The sequence below is a fragment of the Hippoglossus stenolepis genome, chromosome 18 (genome assembly GCF_022539355.2).
Source record: "Hippoglossus stenolepis isolate QCI-W04-F060 chromosome 18, HSTE1.2, whole genome shotgun sequence".
NCBI lineage: Eukaryota > Metazoa > Chordata > Actinopteri > Pleuronectiformes > Pleuronectidae > Hippoglossus > Hippoglossus stenolepis.
In genome coordinates, this window is record NC_061500.1 from 3,284,249 (window position 1) to 3,310,147 (window position 25,899).

The following is a 25,899-nucleotide window of genomic DNA, read 5'->3' on the forward strand; positions in this document are numbered from 1 at the left end:
TTTGCAGTAATTATTTCTCTGTATAATGTCGCAGCCTCTCTCAACAAAATGAGAAGTATGGAACGAATGGAAGAAAGTAAATAATGACGTTTATTAACTGGAGATGGGAAATTGTAACTCAAATATTTGATATGAGATGGAAGAGGAAACGGAAAATGGATATTGTTTTTGAAAAAACAAGGATGGAAGACGAGAGGAGGAGGAAGGAAGAACAAAATATAACTTTAAGATGAAGAAACCCACTTTATTTTATTAAATATATATTTATTTTTAATTGTCTCTTTTTCATTAGTTATAATACAGCACAATACAATGGCCACTGTAAGAAATAACACTTTTACAAATGAAGAGTAGAAAGGGCCACACTGTGAATCCTCTCTCTCACCTCAGTTAACATCGCTGTGTGGTCACTGAGCTGCTGAACTATGACTTCACAGAAAAGTTAAGCGCGTTGGAGTTTTTCTCTCGAATGTTGGTTCGTGTTTGAATCTCTGATGCTCGATATATAAGGAGGACCTGAACTCTGAGCTGGATCTGTGTCTGAAGGTCTTGACTCGCAGGATGAACGCCGTCAGAACTCTGTTTCTCTTGGCCGCCGGCCTCTCTGTGGGTGAGTACATCTTCACAAAAAGCTTCACCCCCCATCTCCCTCGTGGATATATAAAGTATTTCTGATTCATCTGCATGTGCGGCGGTTGATGCTCCTTCGAGTCCTGTATGACCAGATTTCTCATTCTTCCACCTTGCTGTGATCAAGCCCTGTCTAATTACGGCGATCCGGTCATGGAGATCCAGTCGCTCATCCAGTTCAGGACAGGTATCCTGTGCACGATGCCCAAAAGCTGGCCGCTTTGGGACTACGCTGACTACGGCTGCTACTGTGGACTGGGCGGCTCTGGCACGCCTGTGGACGAGCTGGACAGGTCATGATTCATTCACTCTCTCAGTTCAGTGCTACCATGACATAAAAAGATATTTTCGCCCTGTCTGAACACTTGTGTTGTCAAACCTGCAGGTGCTGCGAAGTGCACGACAACTGTTACGGTGATGCCGAGAAGCTCAAGGAATGCTGGTCCTTCTTCCACAACCCTTACACCAAGATGTACTCCTCCATCTGTGACAAAGAAAGCAAGACGATCACCTGTAACAGTGAGTGCACCGAGACGACAAGAGCGTGAGGTTATTAAAGAAGAAGAAATAACCTCCTAATCACCTTGTGCACTTTCTCCTCCTCAGAGAAAAACAACAAATGTGAGATGTTCATCTGTGAGTGTGACAGGAAGGCCGCCGAGTGTTTCGCCAAATCGCCTTATAACCCCAAGAACAAGCGACTGCCCAGCGACCGATGTCAGTAGAAGACCTCTGCAGTTAATCGAAGGCAGGATCCAGTCCCACACACGACACACCCATCACTGAGCTCTCAGGAGCGGCAGCAACATTTCGTCCGCTCATTGAAATACTCCCACTGACTTTGTACTGTCCATTCACAAGGTCATGGTTTCTTTTCTCCTTCTTTCTTTGTGCTGCATCTCTATTGTTAGCTGTGGATCTGTATCCTGACAAGAAACACCAGTAGATCTGCATCTCTCATTAACTGATGCTGGTTATTCACAGGTATAATCCTAACTCAAGTTTCCAGTAGAGGGCGCTCTCATCTAGCTCTTTCTTCCCTTGCTTGCAGGAAGTAGTTTACAGACTCTAGACTTTAATATTGGCACTTTATCAAATTATACAAATGCTTGCAGTACTCAATAAAGAAGATAAAAAAAATGATTCCGTTTGTGAGTGAATGAACTTTTAGAGTTTTTGTATTATTTGTGAAGTATTCAGTTGTATATATTATTTTTTACCTTGGTTGATGATGTCATCTTAATATAGTTGCAGTGTTGCTGGTCGTTGCCATTTCAGTCAAGTGTCGACACATTGCTAGTTTGGACCAAGACGACGTAGTTGGGGCTAAGCAGAGCAAATTATTATGTTATCATGAATTAACTTGTTCTAAACTTTAAAATAACTGCACTACGATAGTAATCATTTATTTTGTGTAGAATGTACACACAGTGTATGTATCCTGATCAGGTACAAGAGTTCACTTGGCACGACAATGTATCGGAAGAATAATACATTACTATAATGTATAATACTAATGCGTACACACATACATTTGGATCATCTCTGCAGTTTGTAGCACTGATATACCACTGATATCCTCCTTAATTTACACAGTGTAAACACAGTGCGCTAATTCAGAGTCGCATAATGACTGTGTATACAAATGGATGACGCGTCTCCACTTCCTTCTGTTTTGCAGAGAAACACTTGAACTTACATTTTGTAAAATAATTGAAACCATCTTTAAGAAAAACATATTGAGCATGCACATTGACTGTTTAGTCTAGGTGCAGTTTATGACCTATACTGCATCCAGCCACCAGGGGGGTAACCAAGACAGTTTGAACCGCCGGAAAGGTGTGTCAGAGTCGGCCATCTTTATTTACAGTCGATGGTCACACCATGTAGTTTATCCCTGCTCTCAGTCAATATGGCATAATTTTGATTTTGACACTATTTAGTTGCAATACCAGTTTCTATGAAGTGAGAGTTGAGATGAAGAGTTAAGGTAAATGGAAAAGATGACATAAATGGAAACACATCATTGTGACCAAGTGACGGACGTTGGCTTGAAGAACCACAAAACTGACAAAGGGAAACGGCTCAGGATCGTGTAACAGACTGGAACTGCTGCTGAGCAGCGAGCGCTCACACACACGTGTTGCTTCAGCAGCTTTACGGTGGGCGTGCCTGACACTGAGTGCTGGCATGATCATCATTAAGATAACCAATCACAGTGTCCTGCTTGGGGCACCCATGGTGTGGCCTTTGTGCTAACGCTCCATGCTAGCTGCCCGTGCAATGCTAAAGGGAAGTCGTGGGAAATACATTTCACAAGCAACATTCACCAGGTTCACACTCTGCCTCCGCCTCCTTGAGATGTTTGATGTCAGGCTGAAAATTGTATTTGCATTCGTGTGATTGGCTGGCGCCTGCTCTTGAGTGTTTGTTAAGATGCGATTTGATTGGCAGCTGTTAAATTAAGTTGAGCTTATCTCGACACGCAGCTCAAACACAGTGACACAACAAAACCACAACCACAACGCAGTTTAGCAACGCACTCGCCACAGTCCAAGCGATCAGGAAACATTTCTGTTGAAGCCTCGTATGTGTGAGAGCTGCGTTACTGAGGAGTTGCTGTCAACATGTTTGTATTGTTAATGATCTGAAAGACTGAAATTATGACTTGAAACATCAATATGTATTTGTCACATGTTGGTGTCTAGGTGTAACAGCCGTGAACAAAAAGAAGATCTTCTGCGAAAAGGTGTCTTTGTTTTTTTTCGTCGCTGCTGTTGTCTCAGAATCGACGTGGTGATGATTTATTGATGAGAAGATGCTCGACATTCAGATAAATTGCTGTGTCATTAAATGAAATGTGTTGTTGAGCCTTTGACTCGTGCTGGTGCGTGCACATTTTCCATTTTGAGAGATATTTGTATTAAAGATTACAGTTCAAATCCGTGTGCAGTTTGAGTCATGTGTGTTGTCAGCATCAATCAAACACTGTTTATTTGCAAAAGGCGATGAGTTGTTTCAACTAATCTCTGATGAACCAGACAGCGGCTTCTGAAATGTTTAAAACATGAAATTGACAAACAGCCTCAGACTACCTGTCGTATGAACAGGTGACGGGCGGGCCCCAGACCTGATGCTCGATATATAAAGAGGACCTGAACTCTGAGAGCTGGATTTGTCTGAAGGTCTTGACTGCAGGATGAACGCCCTCCGAACTCTATTTCTCTTGGCATGGCCTCTCTGTAGGTAGTACAACTTCACAAAAAGCTTCACCCCCCATCTCCCTTCTGGATAAAGTATTTCTGATTCATCTGCATGTGCGGCGGTTGATGCTCCTTCTAGTCCTGTGTAACCAGATTTCTCATCCTTCCAGCTTGTTGTGCTTCAAGCCCACCTATCAAACCCAAGGCGCTCATCCAGTTCAGGACAGGTATCCTGTGCACGATGCCCAAAAGCTGGCCGATTTTCGACTACGCTGACTACGGCTGCTACTGTGGAAAGGGCGGCGGTGGCACGCCTGTGGACGATCTTGACAGGTCGTGATTCATTCACTCTCTCAGCTCAAGTGCTACCATGACATAAAAACATCCTCCCCCAGCCCTGTCCCCAGACACTTGTGTTGTCAAACCTGCAGGTGCTGCCAAGTGCACGACAACTGTTACGGTGAAGCCGAGAATCTCAAGGAATGCACGTCCTTCTTCGACAACCCTTACATCAATTTGTACTCCTACATCTGTGACAAAGCGAGCAAGACGATCACCTGTGGCGGTGAGTGCACCGAGACGACAAGAGCGTGAGGTTATTAAAGAAGAAGAAGTAATAACCTCCTAACCACCTTGTGCACTTTCTCCTCCTCAGAGAAAAACAACAAATGTGAGATGTTCATCTGCGAGTGTGACAGGAAGGCCGCCGAGTGTTTCGCCAAATCGCCTTGGATCACCGAGCACGAGCACCTGCCCAGCGACCGATGTCAGTAGAAGACCTCTGCAGTTTATCGAGCAGGATCAGTCCCCACACCACGACACACCCATCACTGAGCTCTCAGGAGCGGCGCTTGTGTTTCGTCCGCTCGTGAAATACTCCACTGACTTTGTACTGTCTCACATTCTGAGTCATGGTTTCTTTTCTCCTTCTTTCTTTGTGCTGCATCTCTATTGTTAGCTGTGGATCTGTATCCTGACAAGAAACACCAGTAGATCTGCATCTCTCATTAACTGATGCTGGTTATTCACAGGTATAATCCTAACTCAAGTTTCCAGTAGAGGGCGCTCTCATCTAGCTCTGTCTTCCCTTGCTTGCAGAAAGTAGTTTACAGACTGTAGACTTTAATATTGGCACTTTATCAAATTATACAAATGCTTGCAGTACTCAATAAAGAATATTAAAAAATGATTCAGTTTCTGTGTGTGTGAATTTATCGAGTTTTTGTATTATTTGTGAAGTATTCAGTTGTATATATTATTTTTTACCTTGGTTGATGATGTCATCTTAATATAGTTGCAGTGTTGTGGTCCGTTGCCATTTCAGTCAAGTGTCTGAGCACATTGCTAGTTTGGACCAAGACGACGTAGTTGAGACCAAAACCAGACAGAAGTGTTATGTTATCATGGATGCTTGTTCTAAACTTTAAAATAACTACATACGATAGTAAACATTTATTTTTATTGTGGGAATGCTGCACAGTGTATGTATCCTGATCAAGGTACAAGAGTTCACTACGGCACGACAATGTATCGAAGAATAATAAATACATTACCTTGTGTATAATACTAATGCGTACACACATACATTTGGATCATCTCTGCAGTTTTGACGCACTGATATACCACTGATATCCTCCTTAATTTACACAGTGTATAAACACAGTGCGCTAATTCAGAGTCAAACACAATGACTGTATACAAATGGATGGCGTCTCCACTTCCTTCTGTTTGCAGAGAAACACTTGAACATACATTTTTGTAAAATAATTGAAACCATCTTTCAGAAAAACATATTGAGCATGCACATTGGTGTTTAGTCTCTCTAGGTCAGGGAGTCGGCAACCCGCTGACTCTTCAGCCCCTCTGCGGCTCCCTGTGCAGTGTTGAGCAGTGAACTTAACGAATCAGTTTTCATATGATGAACGTGAGTGAACGTCACGTTCATTTTTATTAAATCATCGTATCAGGCCAGCATGAAATACCAGGAGCGGGTGTGCGTGCATGTGTGTGTGTGTGTGTGTGTGTGTGCTCCTAGACAGCCCACACACAAACAGGCCCCGCCCACCCCGCTCGTCACGTACTTACCGGCTGCTTCTTATCAGTGGAAACAGTGAAAACACCGAGTCTCTCTGGTCTCAGCTGCTCAGAGATCAGCGCCGCAGCTTCTAGATCAGAGCAGAAGCTGCAGCTGGTTTGTACCGAGCTTCAGTCATGTGTCCGCCTCCAGTCTGACCTGCTCTCACTTTTTGTTTTAATACTTCGTCAACTAAAATATATCTTTTTAAGCTATAAGGCTTTAGCTATATCTTTTTATTTGTTTCAAAGTGGACTACTTCTTATTTCATACATTTCCCACAAATATGGGGAGGACTCAAATAGGCCTGCATAGTTCTGTGTTTAATTTATTTCAAAGTAGGCCTTCACATTGCCAGTGTATTTTCTTCTCCTCTTCATAAGAGTTTGGTGTTTTCCTTTGTTGTAACAGTTAAAAATAGCAATAAAATGTCAACAGTTTTCTTTATTGTCGTTCTATAATTTCATAAATGCAACAAACTAGAGTTTTAATATATATAGTATAACTATATATCAACGTTATAAGCTGTGTTATCAAATATGTTTTGCAGCTCCAGACAAATTTGATTTGGGGGAAGAGGGGGCAAAACGGCTCTTTTGATAGTAAAGGTTGCCTACCCCTGGTTAATGATCTGAAGGACGGAAATTATGACTTGAAACATCAATATGTATTTGTCACATGTTGGTGTCTGGGTGTAACAGCCGTGAAACAAAAAGACGATCTTCTGCGTAAAGGTGTCTTTGTTTTTTTTCGTCGCTGCTGTTGTCTCAGAATCGACATGGTGATGATTTATTGATGAGAAGATGCTCGACATTCAGATAAATTGATGTGTCATTAAATGAAATGTGTTGTTGAGCCTTTGAATCGTGCTGGTGCGTGCACATTTTCTATTTTGAGAGATATTTGTATTAAAGATCCTGTTACAGTTCGAATCCGTGTGCAGTTTGAGTTATGTGTGTTGTCAGCTTCAATCAAAACACTGTTTATTTGCAAAAGGCGATGAGTTGTTTCAACTAATCTCTGATGAACCAGACAGCGGCTTCTGAAATGTTTAAAACATGAAATTGACAAACAGCCTCAGACTACAGAGAGGATTGGAAGAAAAGTGGGAGAAATGAGCTTTACTCAGAAAGACTGAGGAGAGGACTCATGGAATTAGTGATGAAAACAGAGAATGGAGTGACTGAAGGAGGTGCAGCAACCAAACCATTGATTTATTTCTTTGCTTTATATGATTATATAAAAGTTGAAAATATCAAAACCTTTTTATCTGAAAAGGAAGAAGAAAAGAAACAGAGTAACGCAGCTTTTTTTAATGACTTGACTCACGATTAAGTGGAATACAAACGTACATACATTACTTTTCGTAATATTTCCTATGAAACCTGGATGAGAACAACCAACCACACTCATGTATTAATCTCCCGGTTTTGCATCAAAACTGGAATTAACTTAATAGACGTTGTTTTCCAGTGCAAACCTCTTTGCAGTAATTATTTCTCTGTATAATGTCGCAGCCTCTCTCAACAAAATGAGACGTTTCCGTTCAGTATATTAAGAAAAGTGACCTTTTTCTTGGAGATGGGAAATTGTAACTCAAATATTTGATATGAGATGGAAGAGGAAACGGAAAATGGATATTGCTTTTGAAAAAACAAGGATGGAAGACGAGAGGAGGAGGAAGGAAGAACAAAATATAACTAAGATGAAGAAACCCACTTTATTTTATTATATATATAATTTTATTTTTAAATGTCTCTTTTTCTTTAGTTATAATACAGCACAATACACTGGCCACTGCTGTAAGAAATCCCATTTTTACAAATGAAGAGTAGAAAGATCCACACTGTGAATCCTCTCTCACCTCAGTTAACATCGCTTTGTGGTCACTGAGCTGCTGAACTATGACTTCTCAGAAAACTTAAGGGCGTTAGAGTTTTTCTCACGAATGTTGGTTCGTGTTTGAATCCCGGATCCTGTTCACTGTGAGGGGTGCGACCCTATGTCGTATGAACAGGTGACAGGGCGGGCCCCCTGAGGCCTGATGCTCGATATATAAAGAGGACCTGAACTCTGAGCTGGATCTGTGTCTGAAGGTCTTGACTCTCAGGATGAACCCTCCGAACTCTGTGTTTCCTCTTGCGCCCGGCCTCTCTGTAGGTAGTACATCTTAACAAAAAGCTTCACCCCCCATCTCCCTTGTGGATATATACAGTATTTCTGATTCATCTGCATGTGCGGCGGTTGATGCTCCTTCTAGTCCTGTATAACCAGAATCCTCATATTTCCAGCTTGCTGTGGTCCAGTCCTGTCTCGCCACGAAAGGGCGCTCAACCAGTTCTGGATCCAGATCCGGTGCGAGATGCCCGACAGCCGGCCGATTATTGACTACGCTCACTACGGCTGCTACTGTGGAAAGGGCGGCGGTGGCACGCCTGTGGACGATCTGGACAGGTCGTGATTCATTCACTCTCTCAGTTCAGTGCTACCATGACATAAAAACACCTTTTCGCCCTGTCTGAACACTGTGTTGTCAAACCTGCAGAGTGCTGCCAAGTGCCACGACAACTGTTGCAGTAGCCATGCAGCTCAACGCATGCTGGTCCATCTTCTAACCCTTACACCAAGATCTCCTCCTACCAGCTGTGACAAAGCAAGCAAGACACTCCACCTAACAGTGAGTGCACCGAGATTTGACAAGAGCGTGAGGTTATTAAAGAAAAAGAAGAAATAACCTCCTAACCACCTTGTACCTTTCTCCTCCTCAGAAAAACAACGCATGCAAGATGTTCATCTGCGGGTGACAGGAAGCCGCAGTGTTTCGCCAAATCGCCTTATAACCCCGAGCACAAGCGACTGCCCAGCTGACCGATGTCAGTGAAGACCTCTGCAGTTAATCCAATGCAGGATCCAGTCCCACACGACACACCATCACTGAAGGCTCTCAGGAGCGGCAGCAGCTTATTTAGATCACTCATTGGAAATACTCCCACTGACTTTGTACTGTCCCATTCACAAGGTCATGGTTTTCTTTTCTCCTTCTTTCTTTGTGCTGCAAATATCTCTATTGTCAGCTGTGGATCATATCCTGACAAGAAACACCAGTAGATCTGCACTCTCTCATTAACTGATGCTGGTTATTCACAGGTATAATCCTAACTCAAGTTTCCAGTAGAGGGCGCTCTCATCTAGCTCTTTCTTCCCTTGCTTGCAGAAAGTAGTTTACAGACTGTAGACTTTAATATTGGCACTTTATCAAATTATACAAATGCTTGCAGTACTCAATAAAGAAGATAAAAAAAATGATTCCGTTTGTGAGTGAATGAATTCATAGAGTTTTTGTATTATTTGTGAAGTATTCAGTTGTATATATTATTTTTTACCTTGGTTGATGATGTCATCTTAATATAGTTGCAGTGTTGTGGTCCGTTGCCATTTCAGTCAAGTGTCCGAGCACATTGCTAGTTTGGACCAAGACGACGTAGTTGAGACCAAAACCAAACCAAATTATTATGTTATCATGAATTAACTTATTTCTAAACTTTAAATCTTTGCACTCGATAGTAAACATTTATTTTTGTGTAGAATGTACACACAGTGCCATGTATCCTGATCAGGTACAAGGTTCACACTTACTGGCGACAATGTCCGGAAAAATAATACATACATTACTATAATGTATAATTCTAATGCGTACACATACATTTTGATCATCTCTGCAGTTTTTGGCGCGCTGATATACCACTGACATCCTCCTTAATTTACACAGTGTAAATACGGTCGCTAATTGAGTCAAAGCGCAATGACTGTAATACAAATGGATGACGCGTCTCCACTTCCTTCTGTTTTGCAGAGAAACGCGAGCGTACATTTTGTAAAATAATTGGAAACCATCTTTAAAATATATTGAGCATGCACATTGACTGTTAGTCTAGGTGCAGTTTATGACTATACTGCATCCAGCCACCAGGGGGTAACCAGACAGTTTGGTGCCACTTGGGAAGGTGTCAAGTCGTCCATCTTTATTTGATCGATGGTCACACCATGTAGTTTATCTCTGCCCTCAGTCAATATGGCATCATTTTGATTTTGACACTATTTATTTGCAATACCAGTTTCTATAAAGTGAGAGTTGAGATGAAGAGTTAAAGTAAATGGAAAAGATGATAAATGGAAACACATCATTGTGACCAAGTGACGGACGTTGGCTTGAAGAACCACAAAACTGACAAAGGGAAACGGCTCAGGATCGTGTAACAGACTGGAACTGCTGCTGAGCAGCGAGCGCTCACACACACCGCGTGTTCTTCAACGCTACGGTGGACGTGCCTGACACTGGTGCTGGCATGATCATCATTAAGATAACCAATCAGTCTCCTGCTCCGGGGCACACGGAGTGTGGCCTTTGTGCTAACGCTCCATGCTAGCTGCCCGTGCAATGCTAAAGGGAAGTTGTGGGAAATACATTTCACAAGCAACATTCACCAGGTTCACACTCTGCCTCCGCCTCCTTGAGATGTTTGATGTCAGGCTGAAAATTGTATTTGCATTCATGTGATTGGCTGGCGCCTGCTCTTGAGTGTTTGTTAAAATGCGATTTGATTGGCAGCTGTTAAATTAAGTTGAGCTTCTCTCGACACGCAGCTCAAACACAGTGACACAACAAAACCACAACCACAACGCAGTTGGCAACAAATGTATTTGTCACATGTTGGTGTCTGGGTGTAACAGCCGTGAACAAAAAGAAGATCTTCTGCGTAAGGGTGTCTTTGTTTTTTTTTGTCGCTGCTGTTGTCTCAGAATCGACATGGTGATGATTTATTGATGAGAAGATGCTCGACATTCAGATAAATTGCTGTGTCATTAAATGAAATGTGTTGTTGAGCCTTTGAATCGTGCTGGTGCGTGCACATTTTCCATTTTGAGAGATATTTGTATTAAAGATCCTGTTACAGTTCAAATCCGTGTGCAGTTTGAGTCGTGTGTGTTGTCAGCTTCAATCAAACATTGTTTATTTGTAAAAGGTGATGAGTTGTTTCAACTAATTTCTGATGATCCAGACAGCGGCTTCTGAATTGTTTAAAACATGAAATTGACAAACAGCCTCAGACTACAAGAGAGAGTTGGAAGAAAAGTGGGAGAAATGAGCTTTACTCAGAAAGACTGAGGAGAGGACTCATGGAATTAGTGATGAAAACAGAGAATGGAGTGACTGAAGGAGGTGCAGCAACAAAACCATTTCTTCATTTCTTTGCTTTATATGATTATATAGAAGTTGAAAATATAAAAACCTTTTTATCTGAAAGGGAAAAAGAAAAGAAACAGAGTAACGCAGCTTTTTTTAATGACTTGACTCACGATTAAGTGGAATACAAACGTACATACATTACTTTTCGTAATATTTCCTATGAAACCTGGATGAGAACAACCAGCCACACTCGTGTATTAATCTCCCGGTTTTGCATCAAAACTGGAATTAACTTAATAGACGTTGTTTTTCAGTGCAAACCTCTTTGCAGTAATTATTTCTCTGTATAATGTCGCAGCCTCTCTCAACAAAATGAGAAGTATGGAACGAATGGAAGAAAGTAAATAATGACGTTTATTAACTGGAGATGGGAAATTGCAGCTCAAATATTTGATATGAGATGGAAGAGGAACTGGAAAATGGATATTGTTTTTGAAAAAACAAGGATGGAAGACGAGAGGAGACGGAGGAAGGAAGAACAAAATATGTCGTTAAGATAAAGAAACCCACTTTTTATTTTGTTATTTATATAATTGTATTTGCTGAACTATGACTTCACAGAAAAGTTAAGCTCGTTGGAGTTTATCTTGCTTTTTGCACATGTTGGTTGTTGTTTGAATCCCGGATCCTGTTCACTGTGAGGGGTGCGACCCTATGTCGTATGAACAGGTGACGGGGCGGGCCCCCCGAGGCCTGATGCTCGATATATAAGGAGGACCTGAACTTTGAGCTGGATCTGTGTCTGAAGGTCTTGACTCGCAGGATGAACGCCCTCCGAACTCTGTTTCTCTTGGCCGCCGGCCTCTCTGTGGGTGAGTACATCTTCACAGAAAGCTTCACCCCCCATCTCCATTGTGGATATATACAGTATTTCTGATTCATCTGCATGTGCGGCAGTTGATGCTCCTTCTAGTCCTGTTTAACCAGATTTCTTCTCCTTCCAGCTTGTTGTGATTCAGCCCTGTCTACCAACGACAAGGCGATCACCCAGTTCAGGCAAATGATCCTGTGCATGATGCCCGACAGCTGGCCGAATTTCGACTACAGTAACTATGGCTGCTACTGTGGAGTGGGCGGCACTGGCACGCCTGTGGACAAGCTGGACAGGTCGTGATTCATTCACTCTCTCAGCTCAGTGCTACCATGACATAAAAACACCTCTTCACCCTGTCTGAACACTTGTGTTGTCAAACCTGCAGGTGCTGCCAAGTGCACGACAACTGTTACAGAGACGCCATGCAGCTCAAGGAATGCACGTCCTTCTTCGACAACCCATACATCAATTTTTACTCCTACAGATGTGCCAAAGCAAGAAAGAAGATCACCTGTGGCAGTGAGTGCACCGAGACGACAAGAGCATGTTGTTATTAAAGAAGAAGAAATAACCTCCTAACCACCTTGTGCACTTTCTCCTCCTCAGAGAACAACAACGCATGTGAGATGTTCATCTGCAAGTGTGACAGGAAGGCCGCCAAGTGTTTCGCCAGATCATGTCATAACCCCAAGAACAAGCACCTGCCCAGCGACCGATGTCAGTAGAAGACCTCTGCAGTTTATCGAAGGCAGGATCCAGTCCCACACACGACACACCCATCACTGAGCTCTCAGGAGCGGCACTTGAACATTTCGTCCGCTCATTGAAATACTCCCACTGACTTTGTACTGTCACATTCACAAAGTCCTTGGTTTTCTTTTCTCCTTCTTTCTTTGTGCTGCATCTCTATTGTAGCTGTGGATCTGTATCCTGACAAACACCAGTAGATCTGCATCTCATTAACTGATGCTGGTTATTCACGGGTATAATCCTAACTCAAGTTTCCAGTAGAGGGCGCTCTCATCTAGCTCTTTCTTCCCTTGCTTGCAGAAAGTAGTTTACAGACTGTAGACTTTAATATTGGCACTTTATCAAATTATACAAATGCTTGCAGTACTCAATAAAGAAGATAAAAAAAATGATTCCGTTTGTGAGTGAATGAATTCATAGAGTTTTTGTATTATTTGTGAAGTATTCAGTTGTATATATTATTTTTTACCTTGGTTGATGATGTCATCTTAATATAGTTGCAGTGTTGTGGTCCGTTTGCCATTTCAGTCAGAGTATCAGAGCACATTGCTAGTTTGGACCAAGACGACGTAGGAGGAAGAAGAAACATTTTAGAGTAACGCAACTTTTTTTAATGACTGATTGCAGTACAATACAAAACACCTATATGTTATAACATGAAGCACATGAGGCAGCAGATGTGGTTTGAGCCACGATAAAGTGAAAGATCAACGTTATTTCATCACAGAACTGACAGACAACAGAACAAATATTGCCTTCCACTGTTATCGTCCTCTTCACATCATCCAAGATGTAATTTTGTAGTTCGGGATTTTCCACTTCTCCGTACATATGGTGGAAAGTTTCAATGTTACGTTTGTTATCTCTCTTTTTGTACAGGACAAAATAATGCAAACATTGGAGGCTGGGCGATGTGACCTATGTGCTTCTGTCTCTCTCATAGGTCCCCAGCCTCCTGACTCACGATTAAGTGGAATACAAACGTACATACATTACTTTTCGTAATATTTCCAATGAAACCTGGATGAGAACAACCAACCACACTCATGTATTAATCTCCCGGAATTAATAACTTAATAGACGTCGTTTTTCAGTGCAAACCTCTTTGCAGTAAGTATTTCTTGTTATAATGTCGCAGCCTCTCTCAACAAAATGAAAAGTATCTGTTCAGTATATTAACAAAAGTGACCCTATTTCTCTGAGGTTTCTTAATACAGCAGAACGAATGGAAGAAAGTATATATTGACGTTTATTAACTGGAGATGGGATATAATTTTATTTTTAAATGTCTCTTTTTCTTTAGTTATAATACAGCACAATACACTGGCCACTGTAAGAAATCACACTTGTACAAATAGTAGAAAGAGTAGAAAGGGCCACAGTGTGAATCCTCTCTCTCGCCCCAGTTAACATCGCTGTGTGGTCGCTGAGCTGCTGAACTATGACTTCACAGGAAAGTTAAGCGCGTGGGAGTTTTTCTTGCTTTCTGCACATGTTTGAATCCCGGATCCCGTGCGACCCTATGCCGTATGAACAGGTGACGGGGCGGGCCCCCCGAGGCCTGATGCTCGATATATAAAGAGGACCTGAACTTTGAGCTGGATCTGTGTCTGAAGGTCTTGACTCGCAGGATGAACACCCTCCGAACTCTGTTTCTCTTGGCCGCCGGCCTCTCTGTGGGTGAGTACATCTTAATAGAAAGCTTCACCCCCATCTCCCTTGTGGATATATACAGTATTTCTGATTCATCTGCATGTGCGGCGGTTGATGCTCCTTCTAGTCCTGTATAACCAGATTTCTCATCCTTCCACCTTGTTGTGATTCAGCCCTGTCTACCAACGACAAGGCACTCAACCAGTTCAGGAACATGATCCTGTGCATGATGCCTGACAGCTGGCCGCTTTTCGACTACACTGACTACGGCTGCTATTGTGGAGTGGGCGGCTCTGGCACGCCTGTGGACGATCTGGACAGGTCTTGATTCATTCACTCTCTCAGCTCAGTGCTACCATGACATAAAAACACCTTTTCGCCCTGTCTGAACACTTGTGTTGTCAAACCTGCAGGTGCTGCCAAGTGCACGACAAGTGTTACAGTGACGCCATGCAGCACGACCAATGCTGGTTCATCATCGACAACCCTTACATCGAGTTCTACGCCTACAGCTGTGACAAAGCAAGCAAGACGATCACCTGTGGCGGTGAGTGAACCGAGACGACAAGAGCGTGAGGTTATTAAAGAAGAAGAAATAACCTCTTAACCACCTTGTGCATTTTCTCCTCCTCAGAGAACAACAACGAATGTGAGATGTTCATCTGCGAGTGTGACAGGAAGGCCGCAGAGTGTTTCGCCAAATCGCCTTGGATCCCCGAGCACGAGCACCTGCCCAGCAACCGATGTCATTCAAATACCTCTGCAGTTTATCCAACGCAGGATCCAGTCCCACACACGACACACCCATCACTGAGCTCTCAGGAGCGGCAGCAGCTTGTTTCGTCCGCTCATTGAAATACTCCCACTGACTTTGTACTGTCACATTCACAAGGTCATGGTTTTCTTTTCTCCTTCTTTCTTTGTGCTGCATCTCTATTGTCAGCTGTGGATCTGTATCCTGACAAGAAACACCAGTAGATCTGTGTCTCTCATTAACTGATGCTGGTTGTTCACGGGTATAATCCTAACTCAAGTTTCCAGTAGAGGGCGCTCTCATCTAGCTCTTTCTTCCCTTGCTTGCAGAAAGTAGTTTACAGACTCTAGACTTTAATATTGGCACTCGCCACAGTCCAAGCGATTAGGAAACATTTCTGTTGAAGCCTCGTATGTGTGAGAGCTGCGTTACTGAGGAGTTGCTGTCAACATGTTTGTATTGTTAATGATCTGAAGGACTGAAATTATGACTTGAAACATCAATATGTATTTGTCACATGTTGGTGTCTGGGTGTAACAGCCGTGAACAAAAAGAAGATCTTCTGCGTAAAGGTGTCTTTGTTTTTTTTCGTCGCTGCTGTTGTCTCAGAATCGACGTGGTGATGATTTATTGATGAGAAGATGCTCGACATTCAGATAAATTGCTGTGTCATTAAATGAAATGTGTTGTTGAGCCTTTGAATCGTGCTGGTGCGTGCACATTTTCCATTTTGAGAGATATTTGTATTAAAGATCCTGTTACAGTTCAAATCCGTGTGCAGTTTGAGTCGTGTGTGTTGTCAGCTTCAATCAAACACTGTTTATTTAGAAAAGGCGATGAGTTGTTTCAACTAATCTCTGATGAACCAGACAGCGGCTTCTGAAATGTTTAAAACATGAAATTGACAAACAGCCTCAGACTACAAGAGAGAGTTGGAAGAAAAGTGGGAGAAATGAGCTTTACTCAGAAAGACTGAGGAGAGGACTCATGGAATTAGTGATGAAAACAGAGAATGGAGTGACTGAAGGAGGTGCAGCAACCAAACCATTGATTTATTTCTTTGCTTTATATGATTATATAAAAGTTGAAAATATAAAAACGTTTTTATCTGAAAAGGAAAAAGAAAAGAAACAGAGTAACGCAGCTTTTTTTAATGACTTGACTCACGATTATTATCTGAAAAGGAAGAAGAAACATTTTAGAGTAACGCAACTTTTTTTAATGACTGATTGCAGTACAATACAAAACACCTATATGTTATAACATGAAGCACATGAGGCAGCAGATGTGGTTTGAGCCACGATAAAGTGAAAGATCAACGTTATTTCATCACAGAACTGACAGACAACAGAACAAATATTGCCTTCCACTGTTATCGTCCTCTTCACATCATCCAAGATGTAATTTTGTAGTTCGGGATTTTCCACTTCTCCGTACATATGGTGGAAAGTTTCAATGTTACGTTTGTTATCTCTCTTTTTGTACAGGACAAAATAATGCAAACATTGGAGGCTGGGCGATGTGACCTATGTGCTTCTGTCTCTCTCATAGGTCCCCAGCCTCCTGACTCACGATTAAGTGGAATACAAACGTACATACATTACTTTTCGTAATATTTCCAATGAAACCTGGATGAGAACAACCAACCACACTCATGTATTAATCTCCCGGAATTAATAACTTAATAGATGTCGTTTTTCAGTGCAAACCTCTTTGCAGTAAGTATTTCTTGTTATAATGTCGCAGCCTCTCTCAACAAAATGAAAAGTATCTGTTCAGTATATTAACAAAAGTGACCCTATTTCTCTGAGGTTTCTTAATACAGCAGAACGAATGGAAGAAAGTATATATTGATGTTTATTAACTGGAGATGGGATATAATTTTATTTTTAAATGTCTCTTTTCTTTAGTTATAATACAGCACAATACACTGGCCACTGTAAGAAATCACACTTGTACAAATAGTAGAAAGAGTAGAAAGGGCCACAGTGTGAATCCTCTCTCTCGCCCCAGTTAACATCGCTGTGTGGTCACTGAGCTGCTGAACTATGACTTCACAGGAAAGTTAAGCGCGTGGGAGTTTATCTTGCTTTCTGCACATGTTTGAATCCCGGATCCGTGCGACCCTATGCCGTATGAACAGGTGACGGGGCGGGCCCCCCGAGGCCTGATGCTCGATATATAAAGAGGACCTGAACTCTGAGCTGGATCTGTGTCTGAAGGTCTTGACTCGCAGGATGAACGCCCTCCGAACTCTGTTTCTCTTGGCCGCCGGCCTCTCTGTGGGTGAGTACATCTTCACAAAAAGCTTCACCCCCCATCTCCCTTGTGGATATATACAGTATTTCTGATTCATCTGCATGTGCGGCGGTTGATGCTCCTTCTAGTCCTGTATAACCAGAATCCTCATATTTCCAGCTTGTTGTGCTTCAGCCCTGTCTACCAACGACAAGGCGCTCAACCAGTTCAGGAACATGATCCTGTGCATGATGCCCGACAGCTGGCCGATTTTCGACTACACTGACTACGGCTGCTACTGTGGAAAGGGCGGCTCTGGCACGCCTGTGGACGATCTGGACAGGTCGTGATTCATTCACTCTCTCAGTTCAGTGCTACCATGACATAAAAACACCTTTTCGCCCTGTCTGAACACTTGTGTTGTCAAACCTGCAGGTGCTGCCAAGTGCACGACAACTGTTACGGTGACGCCATGCAGCTCAACGCATGCTGGTCCATCTTCCACAACCCTTACACCAAGATGTACTCCTACAGCTGTGACAAAGCAAGCAAGACACTCACCTGTAACAGTGAGTGCACCGAGACGACAAGAGCGTGAGGTTATTAAAGAAGAAGAAATAACCTCCTAACCACCTTGTGCACTTTCTCCTCCTCAGAGAAAAACAACGCATGCAAGATGTTCATCTGCGAGTGTGACAGGAAGGCCGCCGAGTGTTTCGCCAAATCGCCTTATAACCCCGAGCACAAGCGACTGCCCAGCGACCGATGTCAGTAGAAGACCTCTGCAGTTAATCCAATGCAGGATCCAGTCCCACACACGACACACCCATCACTGAGCTCTCAGGAGCGGCAGCAGCTTGTTTCGTCCGCTCATTGAAATACTCCCACTGACTTTGTACTGTCACATTCACAAGGTCATGGTTTTCTTTTCTCCTTCTTTCTTTGTGCTGCATCTCTATTGTCAGCTGTGGATCTGTATCCTGACAAGAAACACCAGTAGATCTGCATCTCTCATTAACTGATGCTGGTTATTCACAGGTATAATCCTAACTCAAGTTTCCAGTAGAGGGCGCTCTCATCTAGCTCTTTCTTCCCTTGCTTGCAGAAAGTAGTTTACAGACTGTAGACTTTAATATTGGCACTTTATCAAATTATACAAATGCTTGCAGTACTCAATAAAGAAGATAAAAAAGATGATTCAGTTTGTGTATGAATTTATAGAGTTTTACACTGTTTTTTTCAATGCATAAGTCTTTGTTAAGGCACCTTTACCTTCTTCCTCCCATAGTCACCTTTTCTAAGGGTGACACAATCGTGGTTTCACCTTCCAAACAAAACATCAGACAATGTGCACTCAAGTAGACACAATCTACAAGTACAACCTTGTTTGATAAAAAATGAAAATACTGTGCTTAGATTTGCATTTTATGCTACGTTTAATGACATAATTCTGTGTTTGTGACAGAGCTTCCAAGGTCAACAAAAAAGAGAGAGGTGTCGTAGATCATGTTGATTTGTGTCCCTTATATCTGTAATACCTCCACAATCTATTATCTTTAATGCTGACACCCTGAAACCACTGGATTCAGTTTCCAATCACTCAAGACAGAGATTGCACTCATCGCTCTGAGCTGGGAAAGACTCAGTATATTGAAAAGATATATTTGCACCAGTGGCTCCTGTTTCATGTCAATACCTGTCTTTTAAGCCTGATCTCTTCTGTGGCACAGCTTTAAGGTCTATTTTGCGAGTTTACGTTTGCAAAAGTTGGACACAAAGATTCCATTGGAATGAAATCATTCCCCGCAGACACATTCCTCAGACAGATTGTGTTGATTGCAGCAGGAACTTACTGAAAATGTAACTTAAGATGACTAACAGAAACAAATGTGCTTGTTTTGACAGTGTGTCCTGCTCTGAGGGTTGTGTTGGCTTGTTATTCAGTGGATGCTTGGAGCGAGGGGGGGGGTGCACAACATCTGACACCAACCCACCACTGTTCAGCCTGATGAATAAATAAGTGCTTCAGGTTGCAATGTGTGAAAGAGCTGCTCACGTCCAAACTGTGACGGTTTAAAAAAAATTAATTTGGGAGGAAACAAAACTGAGAGAAGAGCGAGGGACAAAGAAAACTGGTCGGACAGAGAGGTGAGTAAGAAGGAGTCGAAACCAGAAGAGCCAAGACTGTGGCTGCAGCTTGGATGTCTCATAGTGACTCCACCCTGGCATGCGAACACAAGCCTGCGCGTTACCCAGAGTGCACGCCGGCCCCCGATGCTGCCGTGGTTACCTGGTGTTTTGCCAAACCAATCAGGTATGGTACAAGAAGCAACAGTTTCCAGCGTGTTGGTCTACTTCCCACAGCAGGTAGGGGAGTGTCTGAAGTGGTCCACCCAGAGGATCTCTAGGCTTGTTGACTTCCCCTGTCTGGTATGCACGACGTCATCTCTACCACATGACAGACTGAATTAATGTCTATGGAACATTGTCGTCCATTATAATGTCCCGGGAGAAAAAGGGTTAGTAGCTGCAGGAACAAAAGGTTTGTATAAAAATACTGGCTTTGTTTACAGACATGTGTTCTTTACACGTCTCATGCGTCAGTTTGCAAATGTGTATTATTGCACAATACATTGTAATCTGCAGTTATGAATGTGTTGCATGTGCTGTAACTTCTACAGAGGGATGAAACTGAAAGTTTTCACTTTTTAAGAAAGTTGATTTTAATAAGAACTTGAACATATTCACATTTAAACAGGGTTCGGCTCAGGTCGACTGAGCTTTGCTTTGACACTTGAGAAAGTCCATACATTACTAAAAGCCCTCCCTCCCTTTTACATATACTTTATTTAAATATATTATATTCTTTATAGACTAGCTTCACTGGTCTACTCAGCTGAACACAAGGGTTTTCCACTCTTCTCTGACTCGGCTTGATAAAGTCCTGTGAAGCTGCTGCAGATCAGCAGAGGTCTGCACACGTGAAGGCCGGTGTTTGGACAGTGTTGGGTAGAACCTGTTAGCCTCCCCCTGGTTTGTGTTCGGTGCATCTTTCTCCACGCACAGCCTATAGTTCTGCCCCCTGTTGTCATCCCAGTGGGCCGTCGTGCCAGCTCCTGGCCGGAAGTACACGCAAAACTCGATTCTCTCCTTCGGATCAATGTTCTGGGGTAAGCTCAAGTCAAAAGTAAAAACGCTCATATCTGCGCCGCCGCAGCGCTGCTGCTGCAGGAACGTGCACGGGATGTCGTGATGGCTCCTCCAAGAGTCAAAGGTCACCTTTATGTGCACGGCCTTCTCGTTGCTGTCGTGCGACACGCACACGTTCCCGCTCAGGGAGCGATCCGTAATGCTGCAGCTCCCCAGCTGCACGTGCGTCTCCCTCAGTCGTGCGAGGAAGTTTTTAAAGTCCTGCATCGGCTGCGGGAAACCAGGGCGGAACCGGTAGCGCTCCAGTTTGCTCGAGGCCGACTCTTGGCCCTGCAGCTTGGCCAGAGTGGGTTTCATCAGCAGGGCCGGAGCCGCAGCAGCGGAGGGCTCCGGGATGAAGAGGCGCACAGCGGTGAGCGCCAGCCCCCTCGCATCCGCAAACACCACGCGGCGCTTCCTGTTCCCACCGCCGCTGTCCCTGCGGAAACAGCTCCGAGGCTCCGAAGAGGAGGGCTGCGCTGAGGAGGAAGAGGAGGAGGAGTGATGAGGGGAGTGGAGGCCGGTCTTTGGCGGACAGTCGGTCGGATGAGAATAACGCTGGGCTGGTTTCAGAGGATTCGAGGGCACCAGGGGATGGAGAGGCTTGCGCCGGCTGAGGCTCAGGTACATGGCGAGGTCAACGGGCATCACAGCGGCGTGGGGGTGACCTCCGAAGGCGTGGAGAACTCTGAGGGGGGTTAACATGAGATCCACCGTCACACACACAATCACAACCACTGCACATATTTCAAATTCTGCCAGAAAGGAAACAATCAAATGAACTCACCTCGTATAATTCATGTTCACACAGGAGATGTTTCACTGGAATCTTTGCTCGAGCTGCCTCTTTACACAGAGAAGAGTCTACAGGCAGAACAACAGAGGCGACGAATGAGTAAAACGTCTCCGTCACAAGATGACCTCCTCTGGAAAACAATGACATCAAGGTGTTTTTAAAAGATCAATCTACTCACAGTGTGTGTTTCATCCAAGCAGAGGGGAAGAAGGCATGCTGTTCTCAGGCTGTGTCTCTGATCTCTGTGCAGTTTGGGAATGAGGCTGAAGCTTCTGTGTCACCACATTAACATGAGGGCGGTTTAACCAATGAGGTGACGCCTCCTTGGCCCTGCCCACTAAAGAACCAGTGCCTGGGAAGCTGGGCCTCAAAGTTTCCCTTTCATGGATCTGTCCTGCAACACACACCCTTTTTTAATGAAACAGAAACAAAGTAAAACACCTTTTTATTTAATTTACAGCCAATCAGAGTCAAAACAAGTAGAATTTATGACAGAACCCAGGAGTAAAGAATTAATTAAACATTAGACAAAGAGGAAAATCATCAAATTACAAGCTTCTCTCTTATAGCACCAGTTTAATCGAGGCTGGAAGCACAAAATCAAATTAAACTCTAAATCCAAACAGTCAGAATTCAAAATTCTTGTAATAGTGAAGTTCTTCTTCTCCCCGTCCCATTCTACAATTTAAATTGTAAATCAGGCCGCCGGGCACAGAGCTCTCATTCAGAGATTAGGACAGACGGACCTCAAGAGGAAATTACAACTGCTGAAGAAGTCGCCCAACGCTAAGCTTTGATGTGGCTGAGGGAGAGAATGGGTTCCCATGGCGACGTTAAAGCAGTTTATTGAAATTTAAAGACGGTTAATAATTAGAACCAGAATATCTATTTATAATCTAATAAACGATATATATATATATTCATTAAAAGTCAGACACTTCGGTAGTGACGCTGTTCCATATAATCTCTTAAGTAGCAAAATAGCTATTGTGGATTATGTATTTTTATTTACAGTATTCTTTTGTGTGTGTTCATTGACAAAATTCTGCTTCGCTTAAGAATTTTAGTTAGGAAATAGGTTATGTTTAGCATGTAGCTTAGCATCCCAAGAAGATCAACACCACCTATGAGCCAATTACAGCATAAACTGTTTAAACTGATGTTTTGTCTAGAAAGGAGTAATTTATGGAAAATACATGTTACTGGGCTGTAACACAATGAAATAGCTGTAAACGCGTTGAGCCTCAGATCAGTTTGTGGAGTCGACACGATGCTGCAGCTCTGAGGTTTTAACATAAACACTCTGGTTCATCACAATTAATGTTACACAATGTAAAGCCCACTTAAAGGAATCAGACTCTGCCAAGTGCTGCTTCCAGACGCAGGTTAATTCACGACTGACTGCACACACTCAAATGTATAATTGCTCAGAAACCGGGGCCCTGCAGTGTCTCATATAAGTTGTTGAGTGTAGATTGACAGATTGTTGACCGTTAAACCTGGAAAAGTACATTTTTATAAATGCTGTTAATGGAGTTTCGTTTGAGGAAACAAACCTTAAACATTCAACGATCATATTTTTCATCAGTCGCCCTCATGGACATGTGATCTCCATCCCAGAGTGTTTTAGTGTTGTGCAAATCAAATTAAAGGATATATCCAATATGTTAAAATGACCAGAAAGCAGATAATCAGTCTTTTACATGCTGATGGTGCAGCAGTATAATATACACTGTCATAACTGGCAGAGGCTGATAGACTGGTATGAGGTGAGGACACATAATGAAGCACATGAGTAAGAGTGTTCACATTCCTTCCACAACCGTCAGTCGGTCTTAGGTTATAATTTGTCCGTCTGTCACAAATGTAAACCAGCACCAGCTATCACCATTAATAAAAACAGACACAAAGAAAGTGTGTTGCTATGTGTGTCACCGTGTGTCACTATATTGCCTCTATTTGGTCCCACTTTCTCCCCGGAGGTGTATGAATTGGATATTTAGAAAAATCTGAAAAACGGCCGCGCTCCACAAACTCTCCGCCAGAAGAAGTTTTTTTTTGTAATTTTTAAGTTTGTAAAATGTCAACAGATCTTTTACACGTATTCATGTGTAAACTATGACGTGCTATATTCTAATTAGTCCTTCAATACACACCTCATAGTCAAATTTTTCACAACAAAAGATGCAAAACATGTAAAAATAGAGCACTAATGTCAATTTATTGAATATTTTGCAGCTGTTTATCTTTTCTTTATTAATTCATTTTCAATAACAGCTCAACTCTTTACCACTGGCCAGTTAAGATTTAGATTTTTCAACTTCAGACTGCTACTTGTGCATTTTCATGGAGTAAAGAATAATACCATAATATAAATACGTGTATCCTCGAAGTATCTTTGCAATGTGACATCAGATAACATCAAAATATTGGGGCAGTACAAAAATGTAAACCTTGAGAAAGAACCATTCCTTTGCCGCTCCAGGAAGAAGGACAAGCCGATAGAAAACCTCCGATATGCAAGTTATAGATAATGGCCGTGAGAGGAGCTTGAGAAAATCAATTAAGTGCTCACATTGAGAATTTTAATAAATGGAAGAATCAAGTGCACGTAGTGACAGAATGGCTTCGAGAGCTTCCTTCTCTGCAGCTCCTTCTTCTATCTTTAAATAATATATATTCACATTGTAGCCTGGTATCATATTAACCTATAACTCCTCCAGATTCCCATTACTTATGCAGCACGTAAGACGGGGGTGATACTGAGGTGGCAGCTAGAAACCCTTTCTTCTTTTCCCACTTGAATATATGAAGCCACGGAGTAGCCTCGAGTCAAATAGAAAAATACTGTACACACAGAATTTCATAAAGTTTTGCATTGTTGATATAGTTCATATTTTTTCGTTATATATGTTTTATTAAATGCAACAGCGGACGTCTCACTCCCCTTTGGAACAGCAGGACACGCCTCCAGTGAGGCCACAGAAATATGACTAAAGTTATTCCAGCATGGACGTAGCCCAGATCAGCAAAGTCCATGTGGGACCAGGACACGACGACCAGAGTGGATTAGAAGAACCCACGTCCTGATGTTATCCTTCAAGTTCCAGACTTTCAACAGACAGCGAGTGACCAAGCAACCAGAGACACTGGTGGTTGACGAGTTTAACCAGAGAACACGAGTGATGGATCCCAGTGGAGGAAACTGGCAGCAACTTCAGGAAGAAGGAGCAGGTTTGCAAGATGAACTGGAAGAGATGTGACCCCAGGTACAAACACCTGAAGAACTCAGTCCTGGAAACAGTGGAACTATTAGGTTTCTCTATAATACTGTAAAGTCTCAACCTTATTATCTGAAGTTACTTGGGTTACATGCGAATAAAACTGAATGGGATTTATTTGAGATTCTTTTATCCAACTACTGTCCTGTTCTTGTGTTTTTGTATTTCACTTTTAAGCATTCATTCATCAACACATATAAGATACCAGGCACAATGCGGTTGCCTACAGAATCTCACCGTCAGATCTTTATTTACTCACCACACAAGAATGTTTTATCAAGTTACCAAACCCTGTTGGTCGTAAATCAAGTGAAAAGCAGATGTTAAAATAATAGGCGTATATGTCCCGACTCCTCTCAGCCGCTCTGCAGAGCCTAAATGTCCTGATGCGACAGCGATTACGTCGTTTCTGCTCCGTGCAGATGTTCAGTGAGCTCATGCAGACTCATACAGAGTCATGGATCATTACGTCTCTTACAGTCTGAGTCTGTGTTTGTGTTGCTGCTCTGTCTAGACGTCCTCTCATGAGGATAACTGTCACTGCTACGGGCTCAAATTGAATTTAAAGAGGAATTGTCACCGGTGTCTTTCCAACACGTTAGCTTAGCTGAGCTGCTCGATTACAACAGGGAACTGTATGAGCCGATTCAACACAAAACTAATTAGGCTCCATATTGTATAAGTTATAATATGATGGAAGATAACAATAAGAAAATATCTCATTGTTGGTCATTTAAAGTAATTATGATTTTGGGGATTTTCAGTGCATTAATGTAACGAGTGTAGTTCCCTTTCAGAATAAGTCGTCATTAGTGAGCCCTCCTCAAACAGTCCTATAATGTACTGACAGGTATTACGTATATTCGTAGCTTTTTATATCCAGACCTGCGCTCATCCTACCTGGTTTATCTGCAATTTATATTTTAACGTCTTGTGTTTTTCATAGAAATGAAACTGAATTGCTTTGCTGAATAACTGGTTATATCTGTGGTTTACATGTGAGTTTGAATGATTTACATAACTGCTGTTATTTCATCATACAATTTTTCAAATATAAAAGCTCTGTGATCCCGCTCGACAACAAGCATCGTAGCAACAAAACAAACCGGTGACTCAATAGAAGGTGTTCACATGTGGCTGTCCCTTGCAATCTCACTGCCATGTGTCCTTCAACCTGAATGTCCACATATGGCGTTTGTCCCTCTTCTCTGATACAACCTGTGTTTCCTGAAATAGTTTCCCTGCGGCAGCGGGCGTGCTCTCCCTTTA

At 42.6% G+C, this 25,899-nt stretch overlaps 4 protein-coding genes across 10 annotated transcripts; 3 read left to right on the plus strand and 1 right to left on the minus strand.

Annotated features, from left to right (window-relative positions):
- The first annotated feature begins 452 nt into the window (after window positions 1–452).
- Window positions 453–18,556, plus strand: LOC118125495 (phospholipase A2, minor isoenzyme-like). 7 transcript variants are annotated; one of them, XM_047344404.1, is made up of 4 exons: window positions 453–610; window positions 758–923; window positions 1,016–1,149; window positions 4,489–4,676. In XM_047344404.1, exons 1-4 carry the CDS (start codon window positions 562–564, stop codon window positions 4,605–4,607), a joined length of 468 nt encoding a protein of 155 aa, XP_047200360.1. In that variant the 5' UTR covers window positions 453–561; the 3' UTR covers window positions 4,608–4,676. The 7 variants fall into 7 exon arrangements, with proteins under 7 accessions (XP_047200360.1, XP_047200359.1, XP_047200358.1 ...); XM_047344403.1 differs by lacking the exon at window positions 1,016–1,149 and adding an exon at window positions 4,265–4,398; XM_047344402.1 differs by lacking the exon at window positions 4,489–4,676 and adding an exon at window positions 1,237–1,452.
- On the plus strand, window positions 11,810–12,811 carry LOC118125492 (phospholipase A2, minor isoenzyme). The gene is made up of 4 exons (XM_035184127.2): window positions 11,810–11,967; window positions 12,100–12,262; window positions 12,355–12,488; window positions 12,576–12,811. Exons 1-4 carry the CDS (start codon window positions 11,919–11,921, stop codon window positions 12,692–12,694), a joined length of 465 nt encoding a protein of 154 aa, XP_035040018.1. The 5' UTR covers window positions 11,810–11,918; the 3' UTR covers window positions 12,695–12,811.
- On the plus strand, window positions 14,336–15,496 carry LOC124855054 (phospholipase A2, minor isoenzyme-like). The gene is made up of 4 exons (XM_047344401.1): window positions 14,336–14,399; window positions 14,546–14,693; window positions 14,786–14,919; window positions 15,007–15,496. The coding sequence occupies exons 1-4, from the start codon at window positions 14,351–14,353 to the stop codon at window positions 15,225–15,227; spliced, it is 552 nt and encodes a 183-aa protein (XP_047200357.1). The 5' UTR covers window positions 14,336–14,350; the 3' UTR covers window positions 15,228–15,496.
- A 1,506-nt stretch (window positions 18,557–20,062) lies between the features above and the next one.
- Window positions 20,063–21,632, minus strand: ppp1r3c2a (protein phosphatase 1 regulatory subunit 3C2, duplicate a). The gene is made up of 3 exons (XM_035184925.1): window positions 21,528–21,632; window positions 21,341–21,417; window positions 20,063–21,241 (listed from the first exon to the last, which is right to left on the minus strand). Exons 2-3 carry the CDS (start codon window positions 21,352–21,354, stop codon window positions 20,257–20,259), a joined length of 999 nt encoding a protein of 332 aa, XP_035040816.1. The 5' UTR covers window positions 21,355–21,417; window positions 21,528–21,632; the 3' UTR covers window positions 20,063–20,256.
- Window positions 21,633–25,899: the final 4,267 nt, after the last annotated feature.

What these genes read in the sequence shown, in the direction of transcription:
- LOC118125495 (XM_047344404.1), top strand. Translation starts at nt 562, where the DNA reads ATGAACGCCGTCAGAACTCTGTTTCTCTTGGCCGCCGGCCTCTCTGTG. An exon ending in CCTGTGGACGAGCTGGACAG is followed by an intron (nt 924 to 1,015) that starts GTCATGATTCAT and finishes TCAAACCTGCAG; the next exon opens with GTGCTGCGAAGTGCACGACA. An exon ending in CAAGACGATCACCTGTAACA is followed by an intron (nt 1,150 to 4,488) that starts GTGAGTGCACCG and finishes TCTCCTCCTCAG; the next exon opens with AGAAAAACAACAAATGTGAG.
- LOC118125492 (XM_035184127.2), top strand. Translation starts at nt 11,919, where the DNA reads ATGAACGCCCTCCGAACTCTGTTTCTCTTGGCCGCCGGCCTCTCTGTG. An exon ending in GGCCGCCGGCCTCTCTGTGG is followed by an intron (nt 11,968 to 12,099) that starts GTGAGTACATCT and finishes TTCTCCTTCCAG; the next exon opens with CTTGTTGTGATTCAGCCCTG. An exon ending in CCTGTGGACAAGCTGGACAG is followed by an intron (nt 12,263 to 12,354) that starts GTCGTGATTCAT and finishes TCAAACCTGCAG; the next exon opens with GTGCTGCCAAGTGCACGACA.
- LOC124855054 (XM_047344401.1), top strand. Translation starts at nt 14,351, where the DNA reads ATGAACACCCTCCGAACTCTGTTTCTCTTGGCCGCCGGCCTCTCTGTG. An exon ending in CCTGTGGACGATCTGGACAG is followed by an intron (nt 14,694 to 14,785) that starts GTCTTGATTCAT and finishes TCAAACCTGCAG; the next exon opens with GTGCTGCCAAGTGCACGACA. An exon ending in CAAGACGATCACCTGTGGCG is followed by an intron (nt 14,920 to 15,006) that starts GTGAGTGAACCG and finishes TCTCCTCCTCAG; the next exon opens with AGAACAACAACGAATGTGAG.